General features: G+C 34.7%; 1 protein-coding gene across 1 annotated transcript in view; it reads left to right on the forward strand.

Moving 5' to 3' along the window:
* Positions 1 to 19,872, forward strand: part of ADGB (androglobin) — a 248,133-nt gene that overhangs the window by 202,032 nt on the left and 26,229 nt on the right. Inside the window, exons 30-33 of the mRNA XM_008006725.3 lie at positions 12,059 to 12,231; positions 14,617 to 14,793; positions 15,561 to 15,663; positions 18,108 to 18,329. Of these exons, the coding sequence (XP_008004916.3) occupies positions 12,059 to 12,231; positions 14,617 to 14,793; positions 15,561 to 15,663; positions 18,108 to 18,329 (675 nt within the window). The remainder of the gene's footprint in view (positions 1 to 12,058; positions 12,232 to 14,616; positions 14,794 to 15,560; positions 15,664 to 18,107; positions 18,330 to 19,872) is intronic.

Here is a 19,872-nt window from a genome sequence, read left to right on the forward strand (position 1 = left end):
TTCATACAGCCAAGAATAATTCTTCTAGTGAAAGAGTACTCTGGCTTATTTTTTCAAAATATAAACTACTCTCAATATTCCTGGCCAGGAAACTTACCGTTTTCAAAAAAGAGAATCAAAAGGCAATCTCCAACAGCCTGTATATGTAAGCTTTATAGCCCATTGGGCAATCTAATACTTGAATCTGAAAGAATGTGTATTTTCTATTTATGTTCTTTTTCAAATTTAAGCTTGATTGCCTTACCATAAAAATAATATATGCATGTTATTTTTAAAATAAAATAAACCCATGCAATACAAAAGGACATAACATAAAATGTAAAAGCCTCCATTTCTTCCTGGGCCCCATTAACCTGAGTTCAAACACTTGAGGGTAGCCACCACCAAAGCAGGTTTTGTTATCATTCAGAATTTCTAGTGTACATACAACACACTTAGGATAAGACATAAACTCTTAGTCCTTTTCGTCCTCTAAGAAGCAGTAATTTTTATCTATTATTTATATTCCTGTATTGGAATGCAAGCCCCTGAAGACTGAGTTTTGTCCATTTTTGCCTGTTTCGTCCCTTGCATTATCCCTAGTTAGATCCCATACGCACAGTAAGCACCCCACAATATTAGCTGAATGAGTAAATGAAAGGATACACATAAGCTACTCCTATTATTATTACCCTTATTTATTAATTGCCAACAACTCTGTTCAGGTGTTTGCTTGCTTCTATTATCTGCCTGGACCTGATCAAGAAAGAGCTTAAAGAAGTTTGTGTGTATAGAAGTTAAGAGAAAACTGTTATTGCTAGGCTTACTTTATTAGAAGGTATAGATTCTATTATGTGTCTTAAAATTCAAAGAAAAGCTATAAAAATATATGATACCAAGAGTTCCCATTTCCACTCAAATGTATTGAGTTTGCTTCCATGGCAACGCATCACAAACAGCATCACATTGTGTGGCCTCCTCTGAGGTTGCTCTCTCATTGGGCAGGGATGTGTTCTTCCTTGATCTCATCATTGCATCTCTAGCACCAGCGGGAGATGTCAATAAGTGTTTATTGAATGAATGCATGAACATGCCACATCAGCGACCTCAGGTATGTGTAAATCCTAATGGCATCCTGGCCTGCTATGTGGGCAAGATTTTGAGGCTGTGTTCAGACTCAGTGAGAAAGTTTTGTGATCTTTTATCAATGTTCCACATAGACACAGGAAGAGAAAGTGGTAGCACAGGAGCCACAGAGTGGCCGCCTCTTTGCTGTTCATGTGTGTAATGTGGATAACTCCAGAGCAGACGCTGGGGTGGTTCGAACATTGTTTTTTGAACAAGTGGCTGTGCTACTGCTCTATAGTGTTATACATAAAAACACTTTCGCACATTCCCTGGATAGTCATGGAATATGAATTTTGCCAAAACATCTGCCCATTCTACTTCAACCTCCCCTCCTAAAGCCAACAGCCCCACAGCCCAGCACACTGGTAATGTCTGAAATAGCAGACACGGCTTCGATCTCATATTCGTGCCTACTAGAAGAGAAACACAATTATTCTGTGAGTAAATGTCATATGGAAGCTGAAAATTCCTTGCAGGCCACGTCTCAAGCTGAATACGCCCGAAAACGCCGGTTGATTCCCTTGTGGTTGCACAGGCAGTTGGCTGTGGCAATCACTTCCTTGCAGCTTGCTCCCTGAGGCTGTGTTTCCGGCCAAATTCCCTTCTCTGGATCTTCAGCTGTGAAGGTTTCCTGGACCCACCTAACGTTGCCTAACCCCCGTGTTATGGATTATCTACTCCTCTGAATTTGAGCCCTTTGATTATTTTGCAACTGACCACCCACACCCACCAAGTTCTAATGGAAAATAAATGAAAAAAAAAAATCTATCAGTTGTTTATGTTTATTTCTCTTTGCATGTTACTGTGTTCTCTTTCTCTATGTGTTTTTTCCCGTCAGGTTGCCACTTTTGTTCTCACTTAAAGTAACCATTACCCTATCCCTACTTCCCCTGTAGTTCAAAGCAAAGTCTGTTAGCTCATACTGTGCCCCTGCCCCTGGCCCCCGCCCCCACCAAATTCTCTCTCTCCTCCTTCTCTATCAATTAACAGAAACCTGTTTGAAATAATGGATGGTACAAATCATGTGGTAATTTTGTGTTCCCCTGCTGCAAAGAAGTAGATAGAGTATATGCCTAATACCAGTGGAATTAAATATTTTATGCTAAAGATTTAAGTGCAAATAAAATATTCACAATTATAGAAATGAAAGAATAAAGAAACAGCATAGTTTTGTGTGTGCTTGTGTGTTCACCAAAGCTCTTCTCATTTCCACTTTGTTCTTCAAGGATAATTTATAGGACTGGTAGATTTTACATTACATTTCTGAGAATTAAGAATTTCAATGGATCAGAGAATGCCAGTCAGTTTTGATTTGTTTTGTTTTGCTTTTGTTTTGAACAGTGTGGGCTTTTTCATGAGTTGCCTGTAACTCTTCATAATTCTGATTTCTATATTATAATAGTGTGTTACACCTGTCTCAATAAGCTCAAAATAGTCATGCTACTGTTGTTTAGAGTAATTATAAATTATAAACCTAGATCCATATGACAGAAAACAAATAATCTCATCATAAATCATAAAAGGAAAAATACAGAACAATCTTGCTGAATTCAATTGAAGATCTTGCTCACAAAGAAAACTTGTTTCTGAATAATATTTAAACGAGATTCATAAAAATGTGCAATCATAAGGAGGAGGTATTTGTGAAAAAGTTTTAAGCTTTTCAGGGAACAATAGCATCATATAGTGCTATTGACTAGGATTGCTTTCTTCCAATTCTCTAAAGAAAATTGATGTCTAATATGGTGCAAAAGAAAAATATCTCAAAATACTCTTAAATTTAGTTAAATATATATATTATATTTATTATATATATATCACACAGCTGGTTGTTGGCACAGCTAGGAATTCTAATGGAAATTAAATTCCATCAAGGGCATTTGAATGGGGAAAATAATAATATACAGTAGTACTGCTTTCATATCTTTACTCGTGTCTCTGATAGAGGGCTGTATTATGTTTTTTATATTAATATGTAATTATACAATATATAATAAATATAATACACATATTTATTATATAATATATTATATTTATTATATCATTTGAAATATATTTGACTAAATGTATTTATTATATGTAAAACATATATATACATAATTTACATATCTGTGTATATCTTCTATGATAATTAGAAATTTGGCTTCAGTACTTATATGTTGAGTGTGTTATGTAAAATTTTGTAAATTTGGGATATTTAGGAAAATAAAAGAAATGACACCTTGAAATGTGTCCAGGAAGTGAGCACTTACTGGGCATCACGTGTGCCTAAAGAGGGACTGATTCCTGCCAGAGAACACAACATGAGGGACAGAGCAACAAGGAGAGCTATCTGCATGTAGCTCACTATTCAAGGCCATTCCCATTTCCTTCTACATCAGGAATGGTGGGGAGGATTCAGAAATGTTTCCTCTCACTTTAGATCACAGAAATTCATAATTATTAATATTAAGACTTCATAATGTTAGACATTAGTGACCCTAAATTACCACCTCTCTTTAAAAATACATAAGTGGGTAGAAGAAGAAAAGGCATACACACAGAAAAAAATAAAGATCATACCTACCAATACATTAAAGTAGTTAGTTCTGGGTGTTGAAATTATTTGTAATTTTACTTTATCACTTGTATTTTAATATCTAAAAACAAGCTTTAATGAAAAATAGGTAAATGGGAAGTTTTAAATGAGCATATACAATTTTAATCAGGAAAAATATGGTACTTTTAAATTTTATAAATAAGAAAATTCTGGAGAGATCTAGAAGTTTAATTATTCTAATTATAATTGTTTGAGTGCTATTACGTCCATCTTACTCTACTTAGTAGTTTTCATTCATTCTTCTCAATTCTCACAAAATCTCTTGGAAGTAGTTATTACCATCCCAGTTTTACAGATGAAGAAATGAGCCTTAGATGCAATGAATAATTTGCCTAAGTTTGCATAGCTAGGAAGGAGCAGAGTGAAAGTTCTAACATAAGTCTGATTTACTCCAAAGCCCAGAATCTTCCACTGTATTATGTAAGCTCTTTAGATACTCTAACAAGTTGTATTGTCATAATAGTACTGGTGGTAGTGATGATACTGATGGTACTGGTAGTAACTGCTAACATTTATGTCCAAGAAGGGCTTTACATATATTGACCCAATTAATCTTCCCAATAAACTTATGCAGTAGGTGTTATTACTACAGCATTGTCATTTTACAGATGAGGGAACTGGGATACAAACAGTTTAAGAAACTTGCCCCCAGTCACACAGTTAGTGGCTGGTACAGCTAAGAATCTAATGGAAATTAAATTCCATCTAGGGCTTTGAATGGAGAAAAATAACAGTATACAATAGTACTGGTTTCATATCTCTATGATGTCTCTGAGAGATGTCTTTATCTATATTACTTTAGTGAGCACAAAAGTAATATAAAGACATCTATCAGATTTATATGACCCATATTATGTTTTTCTGTACATTAATGGGTAACTATTAACATTCTAGTGGCAAACTAGATAAAAACATTAATATCTGAAATGAACATAGTAGTTTAATTCATGAAATAGAGTAATGTAAATATGTAGAATTGGATAATGGTGCAAAATTAATAATATGAATGAACACTCAACAAAATGCTATTATCATTACTATGTATTCCAAAGAAAAAATAAGTCTTCAGAAATAATTACATTTTATTTCCTGATATCACATTTGAAAATTTTATGTGTGAATGACCAGCTGCTAAAATCAAATTACACTTTGGATTACATGGTATGTTTGTTACTGAAAAGCAGCAAAGAAATTCAGAGTTAAATTGTATTTAAAATGAACTAGGAAAATTTTCTATTTGAAAGAATATTTTGTCAGGCAATCTTCTTGAAAGTCAAGCAGCTTTCAAATTCAGAATAATTAAATCTTTAATGTCATGTTTATAAATATTTAGTCAATTTGATTAAAGCATGTCAATATGTCAGCTGCTATGTATCAATTATATATACAACTCAAAATCTACCTGCTCTAATTTGAAGTGTATGATATATTTCACACATCAGTTACTGCATACATAGAAAAATTACATACATAGAAAAATTCAGTTACTAATGTCTTTAATTTATCCACTTAGCTTACTTTGGTTTTTTTGCAACCTCCTCCTCCTGGACTGAAGGGATTCTTATGCTTCACCCTCCCAAGTAGCTGAGATTACAGACGTGCACCACCATGCCTGGCTAATTTTTGTATTTTTAGTAGAGATGGGGTTTCACCGTGTTGGCCAGGCTGATCTCAAATTCCTGGTCTCAAGCAATCCAGTCGCCCCGACCTCACCAAATTGCTGGGATTATAGGCATGAGCCACTATGCTCAGCCAGCTTACTTTTAAAATATAAAACTCTGTATCAAGAAGAAATTGGCTAAGGGTTTTCTGTTGTTGTTTTTTATTAGTACACTGATGACCTAATTTAAATCTGATATTCATCCTGAAGTCAATGTTGCCCCACTTACTTATTTAAACTCAACATGTAATTTATATGAAAAATACAGTCTATATATATATTTTTCAAAATTTCATGTTTTTGTAACCCATGATAAGAAAGAATAAGACCTGAAATATGGCTATGTACAACTTAGGATATTTCTATTATAAATGTTTAGAAAGCTTGGTCTCTGGTTAACATGCGGCAACAGTGCCACCTTTAGTATATTTTAATACCTAAGTTTTGGTAAAAATTGCTTACTGAGATGGTTCATGGTCACTTAAGAAAATAGAAGGCTAGAGAACCTTGAGCAGATAGTACTTAGTGATGTCACCTGCCTTCATGTATAATTAATGGTGTTGTGATTTTAAATTCCTTTTGCCAATATGTTACATTTTTGTGTTGCTGGCCTGGGTCTTTGAAGTTGTTATCTATTTGCAAAAACAAATATAAACTTGTCATTCTCAAAAATATTTGGTTTCAAGTCTCATTCAATTTTATTAGCAGTATTATGACACTATTCCTTTAGCTGTAATTAATATTGTACTGTTATTAATTTGGCACAATGAATGCATGGTGCAGTCAATTCAAGGTCTTTGAGGAAACCAAACATTATTAAATACATGTTATATGTATATTATTTATATATATAAAGAGACTTTTCTATTTATATTTATCAAGTATGACTGTACTAGATAAATGTATACTTTGTTCTAAACAGGTATTCTAGCTTAGAAATATGTAAATTTTCAAATTCCAACCAGGTTTTATTTGTGAGACATAAACCTAAGCACTCACTTTTAATCATAAAAACAAAACCGAATTTTTACAACTTTTATATGTTCTGTTATCCACTGAAGATTTCTGTCTACTGTGTTCTGGATATATGCAGGATACTGTAAGAGGAGACCTAAAGGCATAATGTTAATGGCCTTTAGAGTTTATTTCATCAACAAGTACTCCCTGAGCACTTCCTCTCTTCCACGGGTATATTAATTTATTCCAATAGTCATTTCCTCTAGAGGTCTTCTGATTACATAAATATGCAATGTGAAGTAACATGTTTCATAATTCTTGGATTAGTAGAATGGTTTTTTCTTGCATCTTACTGCTATATGTACTCCCAACACATACATATTTCCTGGAAAGCTTTATGTACTAAAGTTAAACAATCTGATAATGAGTATATATTATTAGGTCAACATTATACTAGATGAAATTAGGAATTTAAAATGAGGCATATAATGATGTTCTGGCCTTCAAATAACTTAAAATTTATGTGAGAAAAGGTAACCCTAAATAATGCCATTAAAATTTTGGAAATTATTTTATTCTATATATTAAGAATGTAAAGAAGAAGGATGGCACATGCCTGCTGTGTGCCTGACACTTTAGTAGGTACTTTGTGTATGTAAAATTGAATATTATATATGTTAACTTTGGTGAAATCAAATACACCCAAATGTATTACTCAAACACTAAAAACTATGTGTAGTAAGACAAGAAAGCCCCAGAAATGCTTCAAGGGGCAGCTTGAGATTCAATTTCAACTGACATTTGTTAAGCATTTAAAAAACCCAGTGAGTGTATGATACCAGATATGATCCTATTTTAAATGCTCTATATTGATTATTTTAAGCTCTCTGGGTATGGTGCTAGTATCTCCATTACACAGAGAAGGAAACTTAGACTCAAAGGATGGAATAAACCTACAAAAGTTAACCTATTTAGCAGCTGAACCAGAATTCACCTCCAGGTCATTTGACTATTGGACCAAAGGATTTTCCCCACAGCAAGACTTCTCAGCAGCTGGGATTGTCGGCAGAAGGGCAAGTTTCCACTCTTATAGAGTTCTCACAGTCCCTTTGCAGTCTGGTAGGGTGGTCTGTCCCCCAATTTGAAAGTAGCTAATAACTGGACACCAAGCAATGTATAAATATGGGCTATTTACAATTACTATTTTACACTGCTTATGGGGTGACTTACGAGACTCCAGTTTTGCAAGGGACTGACAGGTTCTTTTAACTTGCATTTGAATACACATTCAACTTTTATCAGTTGGGAGACTTGAGTAAATTATATAACTTCTCTGAATATACCCTGCTGGGACGCTTGAGACTTAGAAAGAAACACAGTAAAGATTGAATAAATATTATTTCAATAATAAATAAATACATTATTTAAATATTTTCCCCTCACCACTTCCATATTAAATTGTTAGAAAAGGTTAATAAAGCATAAGGCTCATGTCCTTCATGTTGGGGAAAGGTAATTATACTCTTCTAAAAGTAAACCAGTGGTTCTCAAAGTGTGATCCTTAGATCAGCTGCCTCAGCACCATCTGGAAACTTGTGAAAAATGTACATTTTGAGGCCTTATCACAGACCTAGCAAATCCGAAACTTTAGTGTAAGTGCCCAGAAATCTGTTCTATGGTAAGCCCTTCAAGTGATTCGGACACAGGCTAAAGTTTGAGAAGTGATCTTGTAAGGGTACCTTCAGCTTCTTTGAACCCTGTCATTGGCATTCTTCCCTTCAGCCCATCCCTTTGTAGCACTTCTCTGACAAAAGGGAAAAATGTACAGACTTCTTAAAGCAGTGTTTCTCAAAGTACAACCTACGGGCCACTTGTATCAGAATCATGTGAGGTAAATTTTAAACTGTAGATTTCTGTGCCCCTCACCGGACTACAGTGTTGGAATCTCTGAGGGGTGGACCTCAAGATGTGCATTTTACAGGTTATCTGTATGATTTCTACACTCACCAACATTGTGAATTGTTGTGTTACAATAAGCAAAGCATTAGCAGCAATATTTTGTGACAACAAACACAACATTATTAGTTACAGACTTGTCTGGCATCACAAAGTGAAAATAATGAGTTATTCTAGCTCAGTTTTTATGAGATTGTCTTATCTAAAATGGGCCACAAAGAGAGCTCTGAAATTCTGTTAATCCCGCACTCTATTGGCATTGAGAGCTCTAGGACCTGGATTTTCTTGGGACCAGAAGCTGAGGTGGTAGCTGTGGCCAGTGAGGGTGGTTGAAGACTGGTTACCTCATATTTGGGTTAGGATCTGAGGAGACTGAAAAGCAGCAGCACTGAGTTTGCTTTTCTGTGAAGGCAGTGTTTCTGCCACCCCCAAGTTTATGGCTGACAAAAGATGTAAAAGAATGTCAGAGAAAAAGTGTTCTCTGTAGCCTCTCCTACTTTCTATCTTGGGTTTCTGAGAAAAGTTGATTTTACTATATGCTTTTTATAAAAATCTTTGTTTTTATTTCTTTTTTTCTTCTTCTCCTGAGGTTGTTTCTAAATCTCTAATTTTAAACCTTATCCTTCCTCTCATTTAGATAACCTTATTCTCTTTCTGTTAACTTTTTACTCACTTTTGAATCAGTCAATATTTTCCCTACCCATCACAGACAAGAGCTGAACTGCTTAGAATGTAATCTCACCTTCCTCCACGGAGTGCTCTGTAATTCCATGCACTTGTGACAAGGCCTCCAGGCTATATGAATTTTTCCACTGTTCCAGGACCCTATCTCAGAAAAACAGCATGCACAGATCCTCAAAAGGTTTGGATAGAAAATAAATCCTGGAGAATGTCAGTGAAAATGGCAGGGTAACAACTCCAAAAATTAGTAACTCCATAAAAGCAATGAAAAACCTGGCAAAAAAATTATGACAGTCAACTTTTTCAGAACTCTGGAAGCTTACAAAAGTCTGCAACAACTGAGGATTTTTTTTCAAGGAAAAAAACAGCTAGATTTCTGTAAGACTAGGAAACTTTATGACATTTTAACTTGTCCCATTCCTCAGCTCAGCAGTAGCTTTGGAAAACAACAACAACAACAACAACAGCCAATATTCCTGGCACATATTGGCAGATGCCAGAAAAAGTAAAATGGAGTTGGATTTATTTCAAGGTCTTATTCCCAAAGACTTATCATTATTTGACTTGTTTGATAATTTCCTGGAAGACTGCACTTACAAAACTGAATGAAAACTACTGATTGTGCAGAGCTTTCTCCACAAAATGGTAGATAGTCTGAGATTATGCAGTCTGAGGATATAGAATGAAGTAAAAGGAAGAGATTTTCAGAGACTTGTGGGACACCATCACACACACCAGCATATACATAATGGGAACTCCAGAAGGAGAAGAAAAAGAGAAAGCAGCAGAAAGTCTATTTGAACTAATAATGGCTGAAAATGTCCAGATTTGATGGGAAACATTAATTGGCACATTCAAGAAGTTAAACAAACTCCAAATGGGACAAATTCAAAGAGACCCAGAACTAGACACCTCATAATTAAACTCTCTAAAGAGAAAGACAAGGAATCTCAAAAGCAGAAAGGGAAAAGTGGCTCATCACATACAAGGGATTCTCAATAATATTAACAGCAAATTTTTACATCAACATCTAGGGAGACCAGAAGCCAGTGAGAAGACATATTCAAAGAACTGCAAATAAAATTATCAACCAAGAATTTTCTATCCGGAAAAGCTGTCCTTCAAAAATAAAGGAGAAATTAAGATATCCCAGGAAAACAACTGAAAATATTTTTCAATTTGTTTAGAAAACAAACCTAAGTAGTTTGTTTTGAAAACAAACCTGCCCTACAAAAGTACTAGAGGAAGGTCTTCCAGCTAAAAAAAAAAAAGAAGACACCAGGCAGTAACTTGAATCTACACAAAGAAATAAAGTGCACCAGTAAAACTACATAGATAAATGTGAAAGTCGATGTAAATGTATTTTTTTCCTTATAACTTTTTGTATTCTCCTATCTGATTTAAAAGACAACAGCTTAAAGCAATGATCATAAGTCTGTGTTGATGGCTGAATATGTGTAAAGATGAAATTTGTAATAACAACATAAAGGGAGACAAAAATATGTGAACAAAGTTTTTGTACACTATTGAAATTAAATTGGTATTAATTCAAACTAGATTATTATAAATTAAGATTTTAATTATAATCCCCAAGCAACCACTAAGAAACTAACCCCCAAATCTATACAAACAAACAAAAAACAAGGGAATTAAAATGGTACAGCAGTAAACAGTAGTAGAGGAATTGAGAAATAAAAAAAGACAAGGTATAGTGTATAAGAAATACTAAAAAGACAGACATAAATCCTATCTTATTAATAATTATTTTAAATGTAAGTTAAATAAACTCTCAAGTTAAAAGGCAGAGAATGGCTGAATGTCCAACAAACACATGACCTAATTATATGCTCTCTGTAAACAACATGCTTCAGTTTCAAAAATGCAAATAGTTTGAGAGCAAAAATATGGAAAAAACAATACCATAAAAAGAATAGCCAGAAGAGACCTGGAATGGCTATACTAATACCAGACAAAATAGGGTCTAAAATGAAAAATGATAATAGAGACAAAAAAGGATACTTTAAAATAGTAAAAGAGTACTTCATCAAGCAATATAGCAATTATAAACATATATAAACCTAACAACAGAATTCAAAATATTTACATGAAGCAAAAACTAACAGAACTGAAAGAAGAAATAGAAATTCAATAATAATAGTTGGAAACTTTAATACTGCAATTTTAATAATAAGTAGACAAACAAAACAGAAAATTAGCAAGGAAATAGAAGGCTTGAAGGACTCTGTAAACTAATTTGACCTAACAGATACCTATAGAATACTCCACTCAACAACAGCAGAATACACATTCTTTTCAAGGGCACATGGAACATTCTGCAATATAGACCATATATAAATCAATAAATCAAGTCTAAATAAAAGTAAAACTATAGAAGTCATACAAATATATTTTCTGGTCACAATTGAAAGGAAGTAGAAAGCAATAAGAAATAAATTGGAGAATTTCACAAATATGTGAAAATTAGACATCATACTCTCTTAACCAATGGATCAGAGAAGAAATCACAAGAGAAATTAAGAAATTCTTAGAAATGAAGTTTTAAAAACACCAGAGGATGCAGTAAAAGTAGTGTTGAGAGAAATATATAGCTACAAATGCTTGTATTACAAAGACATAAGATCACAAATCAGCAGCTTATCTTCCATCTTAAAAAACTAGAAAACTAGAAAAAGAAAAGATAACTGTGTCTAAACCAATCAGAGGTAAGGGAATAATAAAGATTACAGCAGAGGTAAATGAATTCCATATTGTATTACAAGTACTAGCTAACACAGTTATGCAATAAATGAAATAAATGGCATCCATATTAGAAATAAATTGTATAGTGGTGATGGTTACACAGTCTTATAAACGTACCAAAGCCCACGGGTTTATCCACATCAATGGTGAGTGTACAGTATATGAATTATATGTAGATTTTATGAAAAGGAGTCAGACTTTTATAAAAATCTGTGTGTTTAAAAAAATACAAATCTATTAGCTTAACCATGTTTCCCTGAGTTGATTTCCTTGTGCCCTGTGAAACTATTTTATTGTTATATTATGACTCATCATTTTTTATTTTTATGGCTCTCTAGCTTATGGTGAAAGACATGAGGAGTTAATTACCTTAGGAAGCCCAGACTCCCACACTATTAGTGAGGGACAAAAATCTTCAGTAACTTCCAAAATAACAAGGAAAGGCAAAGAAAAGTCTTCTGAGAAAGAAAAGACAACCAAGGAAAAACAAGCACCTCGCTTTGAGCCTCAGGTGGGTGTGGAATTTTTTTTTTTATTTGAGTTACTTAATGATTTTAGGTTCATTGGCTTCTTATTTGCCTATCTCATCTGAGGACAAAAATGTGAAACATCCTTTCTCCCTGATTCCAGAAACCATCTAGATACCTTGAGGACATTCCTTGGACACCTTCCCCAAGCTCCCTTTTCTAGTTCAGTATCAAAAACTATCACTTTAGTATGTAGAACAGCCTTCATGGCACTTGGATTTCTAAGATAAATATGATTCAGTACCAACCCTAAAAGAATTCACAGTCCAATAATGGAGGAGACTGAAGGTAAACTGAGAATTATAATGTTGAATGTTGTATGTGCAGTCGTAGAAAGGATAGGTTCTAATACAGCCCCTTCCAGAAGGAACTGAGTTCTGAACCGAGTTAATAAGTAAAGACATGATGAGGTGAAAACTCAATCTGGTTTTTTGAAGCATTGAACTATGAGAGATGAGGCTGGAGGGGTCAGTAAGGGTCAGCTAGAAAAGGGCATTAAAGCTTCATTGGAAGGCTGGGACTCTCTATACAGTCCAGAGGTTATGAGTCTAAACTCCTTCAGGGCCAGTTAGAAAATTCCAATGATTAGGAGTAAGGAAGAGGATGTGGATGGCAAACTTGAGGAGTGCAAGCACAGGCCTGAAGATTTTCAAGTTATCTAAAAACAGTGCACTCTAAACAAAATACTTAGGAGTACAAAATCTTCCCACCATTTATGCCTAGGTTAAGCAGGACTGGAACTTGGGGTACTTAAGAAACACATTAACATGATCAGATTTACATTTCAGATACTCTTGTGGCTTTTAAGGGTGTGGACTTAAAGGAGAAAAGACTGCAGAGGAAGAATTCAAGAAAATACTTCAGTAATCTAAGCAAAAGAGTGCAAAGTGTGTCAGGAACAGGAAAAAAGAAAGGAAAGATGGGACAGATCAAGAACTATCTAGAAAACAGAAAGTGGTGTGCAGTTATTAATCCAAAGTGGGTGTTAAAGAACATGAAGGAATAAAGTATATCTCTCAGGTTTCCAGCAGGACTAGCTAAGTAAGATGTCAATACCATTAGGAAAATAGACAATAAAAGAAAATTAGCAAATAAGAAGAGATGATGACTTGTTGTTTCAGACTCCAGGAATGGTTTCTAAAGATTTCAAAGATTTTATTTCTTAGCTGAAGTCTACCCTGAAGTAAATAAGATTAACCCAATCCATAGATTCCTATAAGAAGACCTCCCTTAGTACCTTCACAGTGCTCCCTTTCCTAATCAAATCTTGATCCCAGAAAAGTCTCTGATAAATGTATCTATTAAGAAATTTAAAAAATAATAAAAGCTAATGTACCCTGTGTTAAAAGGAGGAAATAAAATAATTTCCGATTGTGAAAGTCAATTCTCACCAGAATATTAGGGAAATATTGTAGAAAGCAAGGTCATTTTGGTAACACTGAAATCAAACTGCAAGTGGAAACTGTATTCAGTGGTTATATCAATCCACTCTTCCCAACTGCAATATTTATCAGTGATAATTGACATAGTCTCAACCTTATGTAAAGTTCTATGTAACCACATTAGTTTCAAGCCTCTGTTCCCAGCCTAAGGTCCATTCCATGCAGGTGATCCCATGAGTCATTAAAATGTTGTTAATTTTCATAACGAATATATAGCAAGTATATACAGACCTGGAAATGATAAACTATCCTGCTCTCATTTTTGTGAAGAGATGCTATGAGTGAACATAGTTACAATTTATAATTTAATGTGTACAGCTTTTAAGTAAAATTTGCATACATGAAATGCACAAATCACAGTTGTAACATTCAGTGAGTTTTGATCAATGTATTCACCATGTAATCCATGCCCCTATCAAGATATAAATTATAGATTATTTCCATAAGCTCGGGAATTATCTCAAACTTCTTTGCATTCCATTTTCTAATTCTCACACCTCATCTCTTGGTAACAACTGATCTTTCAGTCACCATAGATTAGTCTTGCCTAAATTGCTCTGGAATTTTATACAAATGACATACAAGATGATGTACCCTTTTGCGCTTAACTTCTTTATCAAAGTATAATATCTGTCTGTGGTGTATATCAGTAGTTTATTACTTTTTAATATTAAGCAGAACCCAATTATATGACTATATTATAATTTGTTTATCCATTCCTTGATTGATAGACATATATGTTGGCTTTTTGTGTGTATTATGAATAAGACTGCAATGAACATTTTTGTACAAGTCTTTTGTGAATATATGTTTTCATTTATCTCCAGTAAATACCTAATAGTGAAATTAGGTATCATAAGGTAAAATATAGACCCTCTTGAAAGGAGGAAAGCATGCAACCCACAGGTTTTTATTGTATTTTATCAGATATCCACTGTTCACCCTCAACAAGAAGACCCAAATAAGCCCTACTGGATTTTGAGGTTGGTCACTGAACACAGTGAATCAGAATTATTTGAAGTGAAAAAGGATACAGAACGGGCAGATGAAATCCGAGCCATGAAACAGGCATGGGAGACAGCTGAGCCAGGAAGAGCAATCAAGGTCATCTGACTTCGAAAAGCTGTCATCTTTCACTTTTCCTCCTTAGGCATGCTCTGAAAAAAATAGTCATGCTGATAAAACTATGTAGCCTGTCCTTTAGTAATGGTATCTGAAATTTTATCAGACAGATATTGAATAACCACATTGTAAAATGTTACCCTCCTGATTACCCAAAGGACTTGCAAAAACAAAGCACATTGTGGTACCAATTATAGGCCCACACTATGGGTTACCTCATTCTTTCACACAGCCCTGGCTATCTGCATGTCTGCTCTTAACACCCCCAAGTAAGAAAGCATTCAAATGTTTAATATGTGCTTTACTACACTTTGCACAGCCTTAGATGGATTAAAAACCATGCGCTGCCCCCTTGTGGAATATACACACCTAGTCTCTGATCTATCTCCTGTAAAAGTGATTGCCACAGTGACACTGTTACCATGTAAGGGCCTGGTGTCATAATTCAGGGTTATTGGGGCAGATGAAAAAGATTCAGGAACTGCTGCATCTAAGATAGTACGCCCAGAAACGTATTCTTTTTAGGGCTGCTTCTTCATCTATTCTCAAAAATAACTGTCAAAATCATGGATGATTCAGAATTTGAGTTTATCTGATAATGAAGAAGAGCTGGCCTGCTTCATTTAGAATGCCCTATTTAATTCACATTTTCCTGTTTCGTTTTCGATTGAATACCATTAATATGTACTACTTGTACTGGTTGTTGCTTTTGAAGAGCTTTCAAAAAGCTGCTCATGTTTGTTCTTTAGGCTTCTCAGGCTCGTCTGCATTACCTTAGCGGGTTCATTAAGAAAACATCTGATGCTGAGAGTCCACCTATATCTGAAAGCCAAACTAAACCAAAGGAAGAAGGTCAGTGGATCCTGCCCCAGCTGCCTCAGAGCACAGTGCTGTGACTGACACTTCTTAAAAAATAATCAGTGGGTTGTGCTTGGTAAAAAGGAGACATTTCAGAACCTCATTCCTTGAGGATCATAAAAAGTTGCACAATTTCAGAGAACTATATGAACAGTGCTTCAATTTTCAAATCACTTTCACACATTTTCCCATTTAAGTCCTACATCTCTCCCATCACACACACTGTGCAAGGAGATGTGATTTTCTCCACTTAACAAATGATAAAACCAGAAAGAATGATGCAACCTATTTAGAAAGTAGCAGTATAAAACTTGAAGGTAGGTTTATTACTATAAATCTGGCACCTTTCTAATAATAATAATAATAAACAATAACAAAAAGAAGTCATACATCAACCCATTTAAGTATATATTATAATATTATTCCAATTTATCAATAAGCACACAGGCACCAGAGACCATCAGTAATATTCTCAGTTCAGAGCCAGAGACAGAACTGGCCTGCAGATAGGCCCTTCGTAATACCGATGTCTTCTCACAGCCACTTGACCGATTGCATTATCGCCACACTGAGGTGTCCATGGAGGCAGAAGGCATTCACATCCCAAATCATGCTTTTCCATTTGTGTATATTCAGGAATGTAATTCAGTAATTGTTATAAAAATAGTATCTCTTAACTTTTCATATGAACAGTGTGAATAGCAAATACCATCCTAATTCTATTATCCTGGGATAGGCAAAGCATTTTACATATATTAGCTCACTTTAACCTATAGCAACTATGAGGTATGTATTACTTACTCTTGTCATCTTAGAGATAAAGAGACCAAAGCTCAGAGAGCCACCTTATCCTTCCTAAGTCATCCATCTCAAAAGTGATGAAGTTGGGATTTGAAATATTTCTAACTCCTCAAGTACTCACTCCTCTACTGGAGTCTAATGTAATGCTAGGAAAACAAAGGTGAATAGGATTCAGTTCTTGTCCTTTAGGCTATAGATTTATTACTTTTTTTATTTTGTTTTAATGTATGTGTATAAAATATTACACTGAATACATTAAAAATGACCAAAAGACTTTATTCCAGACTACTGAAGTAGGGGAGAAAGGTTGAATTCAACTGTAGATACAACAGGAACAAGTGGGGATTTAAAACCAATGGTACAGGTGAGGGAGTAGTTGGTAAATTACTAAGAGGAACTTGGTTAGACGTCAAGGGTCAGGAAAGAGGAACTTGATTAGGTATCAAGGGTGGAAGCATTCTGGATAAACTGACTTAGCAGGGTTTTTTGCTAAAACTGGGGTCACCAGGCCAAGGACAAGGCCTACTTGAGAACAGGGCTCCGAGAGCCTGACCCTGTCATAGAACACACATACAATAAAAGCCACCAATTGTAACTGTACGGCTTGATTAATTTTTGCATGTGAATACTCAGTAGCCACTGTTTAGATCAAGATTAGACTTACCACATACTGAAAGTCCTGCTCATTTGTTTCCAAGTCATTTCCTCCCTCAAGGTAACAACTAGTTCAACTCCCATCACCATTAAATAATTTTGCCTATTCTTGAATTTCAATTTAGACTCATATGTACCCTGTATGTCTCACTATTCAGTTATTTTATTTCTTACTGTGCCTGGAATAGTAAGCTACATTTTATAAGAAATTTGTCGATGTTATGTAAGTTCAACTTACTAGAATAAGTTTCCTTTTTACCTCTTTTTTTTCCTCCTCAATCTCCTCAAGTCTTGCTCTAGGGATACATCAACTTTAATAATATTTTTAAGAAATCGACCTTTGACTACTGCATATCTGCCTTTTATTTCAACATTTCTTCATGTCCTTAAGTACTTTCCTATCACCACCTTTCATTCAATACAAAACAAAACATGAATTTGGTCACCTGCAACTGATAAATAGGAAAACAATGTCTATATATAATGTGGAAATTGTGGTAGGTTTTACATAGTTTTTCCTAGGCTAGGGATCTGTAACACTGAATAGACTCAGAGTATCAAGAAAAAATTTCCTAGCTTTACGACGTCACAAGAAAGAGCTCTGTTCAGCTCTATTTTAAGACAATTTTAAATAAAGGTCTATCCATTATGAACCATTGTGAGCATAGGGCTAGTTGTACTTCCTGCAGGGCCCACCTTCACAGCAGCCCCAATAATTCAAATATCCCATTTCCTTTTATGTTGTCCCAACTTCTAAAAGCCTCTATTATATGACATTTTAATACATGGAGGCAGTTTCCAGACACACTTTCTGCCTGGGTCAGTCTTCTAGGGTGACAGTTTTGCTAGTGCTCTGGTTAGAAGTTATAGAGCTTTTGAGTCATCTGCTCTAAATCTGTGCTCCCATCATCAAGCCCTGTTACTCTTTGCATGTGATTTCATGGAATGCAAGCTTTTTCAGTAATGCACATGTCTTGTTGTAGTAGAAACAGCTGCAAGTGGTGTAAAAGAGCCAAACTCAAAGAATTCTGCAGGCTCAGAGAGCAAAGAGATGACACAAACAGGATCAGGGAGTGTGGCGTGGAAGAAGTGGCAATTGACCAAGAGCTTGAGGGATGTGGCAAAATCCACGAGTAGCGAAAGTGGAGGAGCATCTTCACCGGGGAAGGAAGAGCGCGAGCAGAGCACACGGAAGGAAAACATTAGTAAGTATTGCTGTCATTGGTAAGATAAACATGTATTTTCAAATAAAAATTGTGGAAAGGATTTCAACTTAAACATAAGTGACAGCTAGGGCTATAAAAGTAGAAAAGATATCTTTTTGATTTGTAGATTTTCATTTTACTTAACAGTTGGGAATTTGCTCAAGGACCTGATTACAAAATATTAACCAAAAGATAAAAGCTGGCAAAAGCCCCCCCTACATACACAAATTTGCAGGTATATTTTTTTCTGTGTATAGGCTTTCTGTGTCTACAAATGCTAAAAATAAAATGCCAGCATTTACACATACACTTGTCGTTAAACACAGATTTTTTTGTGTTACCTATAGCATGCTACATGATAGATTTCCTTTTTACCTTTAATAACAAATTTTAAGAATGTAGTTTTTTAAATGTTGAAAATGAGCAATTTTCAGTGGTGCACAAGTCACCCTGACTTGATTCATTTCTATGTGGATTCATATCCGTTCACTAAACTGAACTAAATCCCTGATCAAAGGAAAATGCCTTTCCACACTCCTAGTTTCCATGAATTCCTAAGCAACTCCTCAACTCCTCCTGTCTTAAAGGGAACAAAATGTCCTGTTAATGCATTTGGAGAGAATAAATGAGGCTCTTCCTTCAGGTGTGAGCACTACCTAGACTGTGCTGGAACAGTCAGCTTCAGGTGATCATGGCCCATTTGTCTCTCACATCAAGCCACATCCTCCGGTTAAACCTGGATCAATAGTATAATCTTACTCTCTATTTTTCTACGTGTTTTGAACCCAGGCAAGAAAGAAGGAAGTCTTAATAAGAAGTATTATCAGAAAAGCCAACAATGGTTCTTTTCTCAAAATTGCTAAACCATTCTGAGAATTTTAAAATTAAGAAGTGTTTAAAGCTAAAACATGTCCTTAAGTGAATTCCATACTAAGAGGAAAATTCCAAAATTCAAAGGAATCTCTTATTATACTAACAGGAGATTCTGATATTTTTTAAGCAATATATTGAAAGTATATGCCCATTCAATAGGTAATAGCTCACATGATGGTAGCAGTAAAACTTATTAGAACACATTTCATTTAATATTAATATTTAATTTGTAGAGTAATTTTTCCATCTCTTATCTCACTTGAGATTACATAAATCAGAGAAAGCATATATTGCTCTCTCCACTTCTAAAATGACAGGATTGAAATGACTCATCCAAGAGCAGGAAACTGATGCAGTTTGGGTAGAACTTGGATTTAAACCCAGCTCTTTGGTCTCCATCTATTGTGATCTCTAACTGAACACAAACTTTTCCCCATCCTTAGTTAATTTAAAACATCTATAAAATAGAAAAATGTAGCTAAAACAATGCAATTTAAATTCTGATATCAAATTGCTTACTTATGTGCTAACAAAGTAATCCTTTTTGAAATTTTATTTTTAATTAGCAAATAATTATATATATTTATGGGGTACAATGGGATGTTTTGATACATGTATAGGTTATGGAATGATCAAATCAAGCTAATAAATGTATTCATTACCTAAAATA

This window comes from Chlorocebus sabaeus, chromosome 13 (genome assembly GCF_047675955.1).
Source record: "Chlorocebus sabaeus isolate Y175 chromosome 13, mChlSab1.0.hap1, whole genome shotgun sequence".
In the NCBI taxonomy this organism is placed as follows: domain Eukaryota; kingdom Metazoa; phylum Chordata; class Mammalia; order Primates; family Cercopithecidae; genus Chlorocebus; species Chlorocebus sabaeus.